The sequence below is a fragment of the Diabrotica virgifera genome, chromosome 4 (assembly GCF_917563875.1).
Source record: "Diabrotica virgifera virgifera chromosome 4, PGI_DIABVI_V3a".
Taxonomy (NCBI): Eukaryota; Metazoa; Arthropoda; class Insecta; order Coleoptera; family Chrysomelidae; genus Diabrotica; species Diabrotica virgifera.
The window spans coordinates 264,422,486-264,435,114 of record NC_065446.1 but is presented as its reverse complement, the minus strand read 5'-3'; the positions used below and the strand labels follow the sequence as shown (position 1 = coordinate 264,435,114).

Genomic DNA, 12,629 nt, shown 5'->3' with positions numbered 1-12,629 from the left:
TCTCCAGAACTACAGTTACATTACATTTGTCAGAAGGCATGACAATAATGTTAGTGTTTTCACTAAGAAACTTACGAGTTTTATGTAACATAGCTCTGTAGAAGTTAAAGCTACTCTTACTGTTATTTTTATGTACATAATCAGTAATGATGTACGTAGATTTAGCTACTAGTACGTCCCTCAGTTGTGCATCCGTGACAGAGTGCATAATTGTTTCAACGTCAGCCAACATATCCCTGATAGGGATATCTTTCCCTACAATAGGTTCTATACTGAACTTTGGACCCAAAGACAAAAATCTAGAAATATCATCGGGCAAGGTTACATTGGAGAGGTTCTTAATCCAACCCGGTTTTGTCTTTAGTTTCAAGTTCAGTTCTTGATTAAATAATCTATTATATTTGTTAGTATTTACTAATTTGGTTTTATGAAAAGTTTTGTTATATAAAACTTGTTGTTTACTAGAAAAGTTGTTAAAAATGAATTCAGAAGTAAAGTCAATGATGTCTCTTTTGAGTTTAGATAAATTAGACTCTAAATTGTTAATGACTTTAATGCAATTAGAAATTTCTAAATTCAAAATTCTGTTTTCTAACCTGGTAAATTGTAAAGCATCCTTGTTCGACTGGATGTCCTGTCTTTGTAATAATTTAGTGATGGATGAAGTGGAGTGTATGATGTGTGTAGGTGAAATCAAACATTTCACCTACACACATCATACACTCCACTTCATCCATCACTAAATTATTACAAAGACAGGACATCCAGTCGAACAAGGATGCTTTACAATTTACCAGGTTAGAAAACAGAATTTTGAATTTAGAAATTTCTAATTGCATTAAAGTCATTAACAATTTAGAGTCTAATTTATCTAAACTCAAAAGAGACATCATTGACTTTACTTCTGAATTCATTTTTAACAACTTTTCTAGTAAACAACAAGTTTTATATAACAAAACTTTTCATAAAACCAAATTAGTAAATACTAACAAATATAATAGATTATTTAATCAAGAACTGAACTTGAAACTAAAGACAAAACCGGGTTGGATTAAGAACCTCTCCAATGTAACCTTGCCCGATGATATTTCTAGATTTTTGTCTTTGGGTCCAAAGTTCAGTATAGAACCTATTGTAGGGAAAGATATCCCTATCAGGGATATGTTGGCTGACGTTGAAACAATTATGCACTCTGTCACGGATGCACAACTGAGGGACGTACTAGTAGCTAAATCTACGTACATCATTACTGATTATGTACATAAAAATAACAGTAAGAGTAGCTTTAACTTCTACAGAGCTATGTTACATAAAACTCGTAAGTTTCTTAGTGAAAACACTAACATTATTGTCATGCCTTCTGACAAATGTAATGTAACTGTAGTTCTGGAGAAGCAGAGATACTTAGATCTATGTCTCGAATTGCTAAATTCTGATAACATATATGAGAGATTGAACAGAGATCCAACTAATACTGTTCAAACTAAATGCAATAACCTCATCAAGGAATTATGCAGTTTGGGACAAATAGATGATGATACAAAGAAAAAATTAACAGGGTATAAGGGTGTCATACCCAAGTTTTACGCTTTACCTAAGATTCATAAACCACAGCTTTCGGTACGTCCCATTGTTGCATGCATTGGTTCACCTACTAATTTATTAGCATCTTTTTTGACTGAGATTTTGACCAATGCATATGTCTCTAATGAATATGACGTGAAAAGTTCTTTTGATGTCTTTAACAGTTTTAACAACTATCAGTTACCTGAGGGCTATGTTATTATCAGTCTGGATGTAGTCTCTTTGTTCACTAATGTACATCTAGATGCAGCCTTAATAGCTGTTGAAAACAATTGGAATTTTATTAGTTCTCATTGCAATATTAGCTTGGAATCTTTCAAAAAACTCATCTCCTTTCTTTTTAATAACACCTATTTCACATTTAATAATACTGTGTTTAGACAAACACAAGGGACTCCTATGGGAGGTACTATCTCTCCCATTCTGGCCTGTTATGTGATGGATCATTTACTGGATATGGTGATCCCAGAATTGTCCTTCTATATTCCTTTTGTTAAAAAGTATGTGGATGACTTAATCCTCGCTATTCCTAGCAATAGATCAGCTGAAATTTTGCAAGTATTCAATAGTTATGACCCTCTATTACAGTTCACAATTGAACATGAGGATGATCTATGCTCAGTCCCCTTTCTTGATACCCGGTTCATTAGAACCCATAACAACTCCCTGAGAATTGACTGGCATAGAAAACCTCATAGTTCTGGACGTTTTCTTAACTATTGGTCATATCATCGACACTCAATAAAAATCAACTTGATTAAGCAAATGAAGGCTAGAATCATAGCTATCAGTGATCCTTCTTGCCATCAGAAGAACCTGAGAATCCTGTCTAACCTTTTTATCGACAACTCTTATCCAAAACACCTAGTCACCAAGATATTATTCAGTTTGACCCCTGACATAATACGCCATAATGATGAGTTGCAAATTACTGTTACAAGCGGAGAACAAAATGCCAATTGTTTATATACTTCTTTAAAATACGTGAAAGGCATAACACCCAGACTGGCTAGACTGTTTAAAGACATCCCTAACTTGAAAATAGCCTTTAAAACATCTTTAACTTCACGATCTATATTTTCAAAGGTTAAGGACAAGAGTGACATTAGGGATTGTTCTAACGTTGTCTACCAGATTCCCTGTAACGACTGTAATTTGGTATATGTTGGACAAACCGCACGCAATTTAGGTAGTCGTTTAGTTAGTCACCGCAGTGATAGCAGATTATATCCTGAAAGATCTGCTCTTGCCGAACATGTTAATAAAGAACATCACAAAATGAATTACGAATCGGTCAGAGTTTTAGCTTCTGAATCCAACTATACTAAAAGACTGTTCTTAGAGATGGCTTTCATTTCGCAGAATTCTAATGCAATGAACAAAAGGAGTGACATAAATCAATTAAGCTCTATTTACTCATATCTATTATGTTTAGACAACTATCCTCATTTCAATGATGTCTTATCAACTGATTCATTGTAAAGTTTCCAGCTTTCAGTACATTGAAATGTAAATTATTTATAATTTTGGTTTTTAACTTCAAACAAAACTCTGGTAAATTTTTGATGTGTATTCTTAAAGTATTAGTACTACATAAGACAAAGAAAAAAAAAAAGAAGAAGTGGTGTCATTTGCGTATGTCCAGGAATGACATTGACTTCTAACCTCACATTTCACACTTGCCGGCACACGTGGCATGTAAACCTTTTTAATTGTCTTTTTCTTATGTGTTAGTGTAGAAAATAATTTGTCAATTTGGTCTTTTACACCATGTATTTTTTAATATTTGACTCAATCAATGAGTGGTGCGTGAATTTGTCACCTGTGAGTATAACATCCACGGAAAGCAAATCTCAATAACGTAAGTTTTTAAACCTTTACACCTTGTACTGTATGTTTTCGAGGATGCTGTACTAACAGTAGCACTTTATTTCAGTTATTCCTGATGATGAAAATAAACATTTTCGAAAGCTTGAAACTTAGTTAAAAGAGTACACTTATTTCACCGCTGCATATCCCAATAACCTCAGAATTCCGTTTTCTACGTTGTCAGCAAAGACTTCTTTTCCTATATATATATATATATATATATATATATATATATATATATATATATATATATATATATATATATATATATATTCTGTGATGTACTTAAGCCATACGCTAAATAAATATTCAGCTATAGATACTATATTTTATTACTTTAGGTTTGATTTGGCGCTATTTTCGTTCTTGATTCGTGTTCTTCGTTTATCTCCTTCGTTTAAGATCACTAAATGTTTAATAGTACTTTCTGAATAGTACTGTAAGCTACATTTCTCCAGTTTTACTTCCTCTTTAGTAAATTTCGTTTTATTTTTGTTCTAGGACGATTCTTGCCAATATGGAACGTCCCAGTGACATCGAACTACGCAGAAGGCAGTTCAAAACTCAAGCTTCTACATTGAATTCCAGACGACAACAAGCGGTTTGTGTCAGGAGGGCTGTGAAAAAATATGGCACCAAAAGTAATCCATATGTTATATTGGACAATCTTAACATGACAGTGCCCAAAGGATGTATGTGAGTAAATCAAATACAGTGCGCTGGAATAAGTGTTACTCTCCTTAATAACTTATTTATTTCTAGCACATAAGCAAAACGCTCGGGTAGGTCTATTTTTAAAATAATCAAAGTATATGTATTATAACATCAATATTTCGAATTTTACGCGATCCCTCTTCAGGGGACAGGCAAAACTTTGATTTTTTTAAATGGGAAAGAAGATCATGTGATAGCTCATTTAAAAGCGTTTGAAATACTGATTACAAAAATGTATAATACTTTAATCCTTTTTAAGAGCGTAGGCGCAAAATTTTGATCGAATTGTTTTTAAACGCATTCAATTTTTTCTAATCATGAGAAAACTAATAAGTATTTTTGAAAAATTTAAACGCAGAATAAAAGATTACATTATTACCGAGGGCTAAAAGTTCCTTAGAATAAACAAAAATTTCTTTTGAATGATATATTTGAAATTAAAAATCCGACTAAATTTTCTTTTTTTTTTCACTCCTGTGACTTATAAAAATAATCATTATAGACGTTCTCGGGGACTTTTGACCCTCGATTCTCGATAATACGGTAATATTTCATTCTGCGTTTAAATTTTTCAAAAATACTTATTAGTTTTCTAAGGATTCGAAAAAAATGAATACATTTCAAAATAATTCGACCGAAATTTGGCGCCTACGGTCTCAAAAAGGATTTAAAGTATTATTCATTTTTGTAATGAGTCTTTCAAAAACTTTTAAATGAGGTGTCACATGATGTACTTTCCCATTAAAAAAAATCAAAGTTATCACTGACTGTCACCTGAAGAGGGACCGCGTAAAGTTCGAAACATTGATGCTATAATATACTATCACTATTTTAAAAATTGACCTGTCCGAGCGTTTTGCTTATGTGCTAGAAATAAATAAGTTAGTAAGGGGGGGTAACACTTATTCCAGCGCACTGTATATAATTACATATACGAAAGAAAATATAATTACGTTTGCAGACATCTTTAGGCAAACAGCCCAAAAGCTACCAATTTTTTGCCGTTGGATGGTTCATCAATGAAATCTGTTTTCGATTCGTAAGAGAATCAGGAAATTTAGTGAACTAAAGTAGTGATGTCGAAATGAAAATTGCATTATTTAACAAGGAAAATGAATTTTCCAAAGTGCATTTGGAAGTGGAGAAAAATAATAAATTTGTAATTCGGAAATATTTGACAACAATGAGGGGTTTTTGGGGTCGCTGAATACAAATATTATGTCGGGATGGTTTCCGAGGCCTTTGATGTCGAGGACGATTTTCGTCTCCTGGAGTTTTGTAGAAACTTGATACAAAATCAACGCAAACTAGTTGCTTGGGGGATTTTTCATCATGTCGACAATTGGTCTTCGAGGCACCTGGTGCCCCGGATGGCCCCGCCTCGCGGAGTTTTGTAGAAATTCGATACAAGATCACTGCAAACTCGTTACTCGTGGGGTTTTTTGGATCGCTAAATACGACTATCATGTTAGCGATAATTTTATATCGCAATTTACATCAAACTCCAGGATGCTCTGCTGGACACTACGTCCCTCGGAGATCATTGCCAACATGATATTCGTATTTTCTCAGGGGTAGAATTTCTCCTAACGCCGAGAAGGTTCGATCGTGGGCGTAGCAAGACTGGCGTAACAAAAATTATGATAACCAGGAACGTTAGAAAGCCTTGAAGTAGAGCCCCACCATCCAACCTACCAAGATTACAGCTACGGATTGGCAATCAGTAGCTGGTAAAACACAAATACAAATGTTGTTGACCTAATTTGTTTCCTTTTGCTTGTCTTATCTAATTTATCTCATAAGTGTACATAGTGGATCGTTCACTAAGTACGTGTTTAACAGAGAACTAGAGAAAAGTTGAAATAAGGGCCGAATGAAAGGGAAAATTGAATCGTTTGAGGGTTTCTTGCTTTTGACCCATTTTCAATACAATCTTAGGACTTTATTTTGTAGTTTCATAATCGTCAACGAAACCTGGACATCCTATTATAATCTAAATCTAGAGGTCAAGAATGGTTGAAACAGTAAATAGAGAAGAATTATTTGCCATCAAAACAGGCAAGAACAGTTTGGTCAGCAGGAAAAATTATGGCAACTCTGTTTTGAGATTGGAACAAATGAAATAGAACAAAAATCTGAGAATTGTATGATAGCAAATTAATAAACTCAATAACATTGACGAAATCCTTCACCCTTGATCCGTTGGTTCAAAGGTAATTGTCTGTCTAAAACAATCAAACATTAGAAGAGCTAGTTATATTTGATGTACAAAAACCAATTAGCGTTAATGATATCAAATTAAACAAGTTTTGCTGTTGACGGAATTTGACATTATGGATTTGGGACTATTTAAATAAAAACAATGGACTATCTAATAAAATTTAAAGAGATCCTTGAATTTGAACTAGAATTAATTGAATAACGATTGTTTTAGAAGATCAACAAAGAATCTAAAATGTTATCAGTTAGTGTAAGTAATTAACAGCAGGAAGAGACAATACTATGACATAGTTTGAACATTAAATTAATAAAATATATTCCTCATTGTTTTACTGGTTTCAATTTGAACTTTGTATAAAAATAAAAATAGATATGGTAATAAATTCAATATAGTGTGAAAATATAGAACTAATGGGTTCAAAGTCGCGGATAAACTATTATAATAAAGAGATTTCCAAAGTTTAAAAGTCATTATACAAAAATTTGTTCATGTTAGAAATAACATCTGCGAAATAACACATCATAAGGATAACAGTAACAAATTGAAGAAATCCTTGAGATAGTTAGTGGAAGGTTTTGAGAAATAATTGTACCGTCTTATTCTCCTTCTTCTTCTTCTTAGGCTTCTATCGTCTATTTTTTGATATTTGCCGCTCCCAACTCCTTATATCGATCTCTATCCTGAGTAACATACTTTCCAATTTCCAATTTGTTCCGGCCATTTTTTTGATCTCATCTACCCGTCTCATTTGTGGTCTTCTTCTCGGCCATCTACCTTTGTAGGGTAGTTGATGTATTTAGGCGTTCTACCGTTGGTTTTTTGTCTAGCAGTGTGGATTGCGAAGCTCCGTTTGAGTTTGGCAATTTTTGTTGTTATATCCTCGGCTTTTGATCTTACCAAGTCGTTCTTATTTTTATCTAACAATCGTGTACCTAACATTCCATGGTCCTTTCTGTTGTCGCTAGTTTGGCCATATATGTAGTCCAAGCTGTGGGTAAAAAATAGGTCGATTTCAGGATATAATTCAGGAATTTTTGAAACCTATCAGGTGTTGTAAAGGTCGATGGCAGGAATAACTTGTACTAAAATGTAACCAAAAATTTCAGGAGCTTTTTTATTTATGACGTTTTTCGTTTTTCATTTGTTAAATTTGCAATTTTTAAAGATTTTTAATTTTGCAGCTTAGGATATTCATTTTAGAGAAAAACTTTTAAATAGAAATTGTAGTAAATTAAAAAACCTACCATTTGAGTTATAACAAGTTTAATTTTGTTAATACGTTATTGCAAAACAGCCTGCGAAAGGTCCAAAATGGCCGTTTTTTGCAATTGCATTATTTATTGTAAAAATAACGTTTATGTATTTTTTAAGGCTTTAAAATAAAGATCTTTCAAAACCAAACCTAAACAAAGAATTGTAGGGCCCGATTGATGAATTTGTTGCGTAGATATTATAATTTGTTTATCCCAAGGGGTCAAATGTCGAAGGCTATAACTTTTTCAAAAAAAAAATCGTAGAGAGTTAATCTAAGGTCCACTCTCCTTCTAAAGACTTATATTTTCATATTCTGATGTAAATAAATGTAAAAAACACGTTTTAAGCGGTTTTTTGCAAATTTACTTTATTGAAAAAGACATTCTTAGAAAAATATAGCCCATTAAAAATGAAAAAAAAACTGGTGTATGTATGAACTCACTAGACCCAGCAGAAGCAAAGTTCTAGCTAATGAAAAATAGGTTCATAACCGTCAATTTTCAAAGTGAATATGTCAAAGTGAAATAACCAAAAAATGATGCACTTTTTGGAGAACACTCATTAGAACTTTTTTAAAGTTTTTAACAAAATATTATTTTTTGTTTTTTAAAAAAGTTTCTAGTATCAAAAGTAAGCAAGTTACGCTCAAAATCAAGTTGATCTCTTTTTTTTTTATTAAAAAAAAACGCGGGAAAGTCATCCTCTAATTACTATCTTAAGTCAAATTAATCGTTATCGCTTCACAAATTACTTTGCTCATGTATTATTTATATGATCTGTAAGTATAATCGGTTCAAAGGGCTTATTAAAAAAATGGTTTTAAAGTAAATCTGTTTTAATTTTTAATTTTGAAAAAAATGTTTTTTTTTTTCAAAATAACTTAAAATTTATTAGTGTGACCAAATATCACAAAGAGTAAAAAATGTAGTTTTTGCTTTTCTGAGTACCTATTTTGGATTTTTTGTTTTGTTTTGTAAGGCAAAAATTGGTTAAGATATGGCTGTTCTAAATTTGCGTACACTCGTGATTATTTACTAGTTCAAGTCCTTTCAACTACAGTCCCTTCAAAAATAAGCACTTTGAACCAATGAAACTTGCAGACATAAACGACACATACACGAGTAAAACAATTTTAAAGTAAAAAGGGTTAATTTAATTTTTGATGCTAATTAAGGGGTGACCTTTCCAAGTTTTTTTGACAAAAAAAAAAAGAGACCAACTTTGTTTTCAGCGTAACTTTAATGAAAAAAAGTTGTAATGAGTGTTCTTCAAAAAGGGCATAATTTTTTGGGTATTTCACTTTGAAATATTCACTTTGAAATATGACGGATATGAATCTATTTTTCATTAGCTATAACTTTACTTATGCTTGGTCTATTAATTTCATACATACATTTTTTTTAATTCTTAATGGGCTATATTTTTGTTAAGAATGTTTTTTTTTCAGTAAAATACTTACTTTTTGAGTTATTTGCCAAAAACCGCTTAAAAACGGGTTTTTTCTTGTTGAAAAATAAACGTATTTACTCGGAAATATCTCGAAAAGTATTAACTAAACGAGAAAATGTTGTAGAACAAAAGTTGCTTAGAATTAGACGGTTTGTCCATTTCCTAACTTATTTTGAACGTATAATTTTCACCCATTCTAAGGGCTGAAGGTCACCTCCAAGGCAAATGCACACAGAGGCATAATACAATTTTTATTCTTTGACATGTTATCTATGTGTTTGCCAAATTTCAAGTTAATCCAAGCGCTGCTTTAAAATTTGGAGCAAAAACCGTGATTCAATGTATTACTATAGTTGCTAACCGTGGCTAAAGACAACCGACACAATAAATCACATTCGTACAGAAAAATAAATCTCCACTACACTTTAAAAATCATTTTTAATAATTAAATGTAATTTTTGTTTAAAATAATTTTTATTTGAAGATAATATAAGTCTTTCTTTAGTTGATGACTGTGAAATAATTTCTTAATTGTTATAAATAAAGGCACTGCGATTTAAGGAAACAAAAGCAATTATCTCGGCTTCAGTTTGTCGTAGAAAATTTTTATTTTGTTTTGAATCTTTATTTTGTCTTCAACAACAATAATCTGCAAGTTAGAAACTCATAGAATGTACAGTGGCGGCTTCAGTTCTAAATGTTTATAACGAAATTTGCCCCCTTATTTTCAAATCCAAAATAAGAGGTTGAAAAATGTTTTACGCATTTATTTACATCAGAATATGAAAATATAAGTCTTTAGAAGGAGAGTGGATCTTGGATTAACTCTCTACGATTTTGTTTCAAAAAGTTATAGCCTTCGACATTTGACCCCTTGGGAGAAACAAGTAATATCTAAGCAACAAGTTTACCAATCGGGCTCTATAAATTTTTTTTTGTTTGGTATTGAAGGATCTTCATTTTAAAGCCTTAAAAAATAAATAAAAGTTATTTTTACAATAAATAATGCAAGTGCAAAAAACGGCCATTTGGACCTTTCGCAGGCTGTTTTGCAATAACGTATTAACAAAATTAAACTTGTTATAGCTCAAATGGTAGGTTTTTTAATTTACTACAATTTTATATTTAAAAGTTTTTCTCTAAAATGTATATCCTAAGCTTCTTCTTATGGTGCCTATCCGTTACGGATGTTGGACACTAACATGGCTATTCTGACTTTGTTGACTGCTGCCCTGAAAAGTCCGGTAGTGGTTAAGTTAAACCATTTTCGCAGGTTATGCAGCCAGGATATTCTTCTTCGTCCTGGACCTCTTTTCCCATGCACTTTACCTTGAAGTATGGTCCGAAGTAGGTCATATCGTTGTTCATTGCGCATTACATGGCCCAGGTATTCCAGTTTGCGACGTTTTATGGTTACGACTAGTTCGCGCTCTTTACCCATTCTATGTAGAACCTTCTTCGTTGGTAACTCTGTCTATCCAGGAAATCCTCAAAATGCGTCTATAGCACCACATCTCAAATGCTTCGAGTCTCTTCAGTGATGCTTCAGTTAAGGTCCATGACTCCACGCCATATAAAAGAACGGAGAATACGTAGCACTTTAGTAAACGAATTTTTATTTCCAATTTTATATCATGACTGTTAAAGATTTTTTTCATTTTGACGAAGGCTGATCTTGCTTTCTCGATCCTTATCTTAATTTCCGTCGATTGGTCCCACTGTTAATTTAAGTTTGCACCCAAATAACAAAAGTTGGTGATTTGTGTTATAGGTTGTTGGTTAACTAGTAATTGACCAGGTGGTATCCTATTTTTGCTTATAACCATGTATTTGGTTTTTTTGATGTTAAAATCAAGCCCAAACCTGCTACTTACTTCTGCCACCCTGGAGACAAGTGTCTGCAGGCCTTCAAGACTGTCTGCAAAAATGACAGTATCATCAGCGTATCTTATGTTGTTCAATCGTTCTCCGTTTATAAGTATTCCCTCGTCTATGTCCGTTAGCGCTAGGTTCATAATGTGTTCTGAATATGTATTGAACAATAATGGGGACAATATACATCCCTGTCGCACATATATCCTAAGCTACAAAATTAAAAATCTTAAAAAATTGCAAATTTAACAAATGAAAAACGTCATAAATAAAAAAGCTCCTGAAATGTTTGGTTACATTTTAGTACAAGTTATTCCTGCCATCGTCCTTTACAACACCTGATAGGTTTAAAAAATTCCTTAATTATATCACGTTTTTTCACCCACAGCCTGAGGTAATATTTGCCCGAGTTATGTTATGTCTATAATGCATCTCCTTTTATGGATTATATCCCTTGCTCTTCGTTTATATCTTTTTCTTTATCTAAACTTTCCGTATCCCTATATGTTAGCTCTTTAAAATATCTGTTGCTATAATATTTCCGTCTTTATCTTTTGTATTAGTCGTTTTGTGTATCTTCTTTTGTCTTTTTTTTGTGTATCTTCCCTGCCGTAACCTCTTTGACTTCTAATTGCTATTTTGACTTCTTTTCGGGTTCTTTGTGAGTTTCTTACTTCCATTTTTGTCTGTTCCTCTTTATATTTGCTTGTATCTCCTCCTATACTTTAACCTTGTCGTCCATATCATTTATTTCAGCTGATACATTTTTTCGCCAATTCTAGCCCCTCTCAGTTTGAGCTGCATCTCCAAATTTGTTTCAATAAATTTCTACAGTGAATCTTTGGTTACGTTTCTCTAGCTGCTCTATTTTTTTATTTGCCATTTTGACCCCTTCTTCTAGTCGCTCATTATTGCTTTTCAATTCTTTGATGTACTCGAGTATCTCTTTCATTTCTTTGCGTTTATATGCATTATAATGTCATCGTTATTTGTCATGATTTCTTTCAGCATATTTATGATGTCTTCATAAATATGTGCTGTTCAATGGGGACCTTCTAGTCATTTGGGTTCTTTGGAGTCATAATGTTGTTATTTGCACTAATAGCATGCATTCCAGAATGAATGGAAAAACAGAGGTTTGAATGTTGATGGCGAAAGGCTGAACCACTTACGATTTGAAGATGACATAGTTCTAATAACCGACGACTTAAAGGAAGCCCACGAAATGCTGCAAGAACTACGAGTTTCCCAAAAAGTAGGGTTGGAAATAAACTTTGGGAAAACTAAAATGATGAGCAATTTAGTACCAAGTGGACCATTGAAACTAGAAAACTGGCATATTGAAACAGTTGAAAAATACATCTATCTGAGCCACGAAATACAAATAGGTAGAGAAAACCAAACATTCAAGGATGGGCAGCGTATGGCAAAGTAAGAGATGTGTTCAAGGAAAACATCTCAATAAAGCTAAAAAGAAAAGCATTTAACCAATGGGTACTTCCGGTGCTCACTTATGAAATGATCCATGAAAGAAAAGATCCATGCTCGGCCTAACTTTTAGAGACAGAATACGGAATGATGAGATACGGCGAAGAACTGTAGTGGAAGACATCAACGCATTACAAAGTTGAAGTGGAAATGGTCAGGACACGTCGCAAGACAGAGA

General features: G+C 32.8%; 1 protein-coding gene across 2 annotated transcripts in view; it reads left to right on the top strand.

The window, feature by feature from the left end:
• The window catches only part of LOC114325274 (ABC transporter G family member 23), a 113,368-nt gene that overhangs the window by 49,302 nt on the left and 51,437 nt on the right, over positions 1-12,629 (top strand). Inside the window, exons 1-2 of one of the 2 annotated variants that reach the window (XM_050648942.1) lie at positions 3,427-3,445; positions 3,955-4,149. In XM_050648942.1, the coding sequence (XP_050504899.1) occupies positions 3,971-4,149 (179 nt within the window). In that variant the 5' untranslated portion in view covers positions 3,427-3,445; positions 3,955-3,970. Of the gene's footprint in view, positions 1-3,426; positions 3,446-3,954; positions 4,150-12,629 lie in introns of those variants that run through there. The other variant, XM_028273293.2, reaches the window with a different exon arrangement.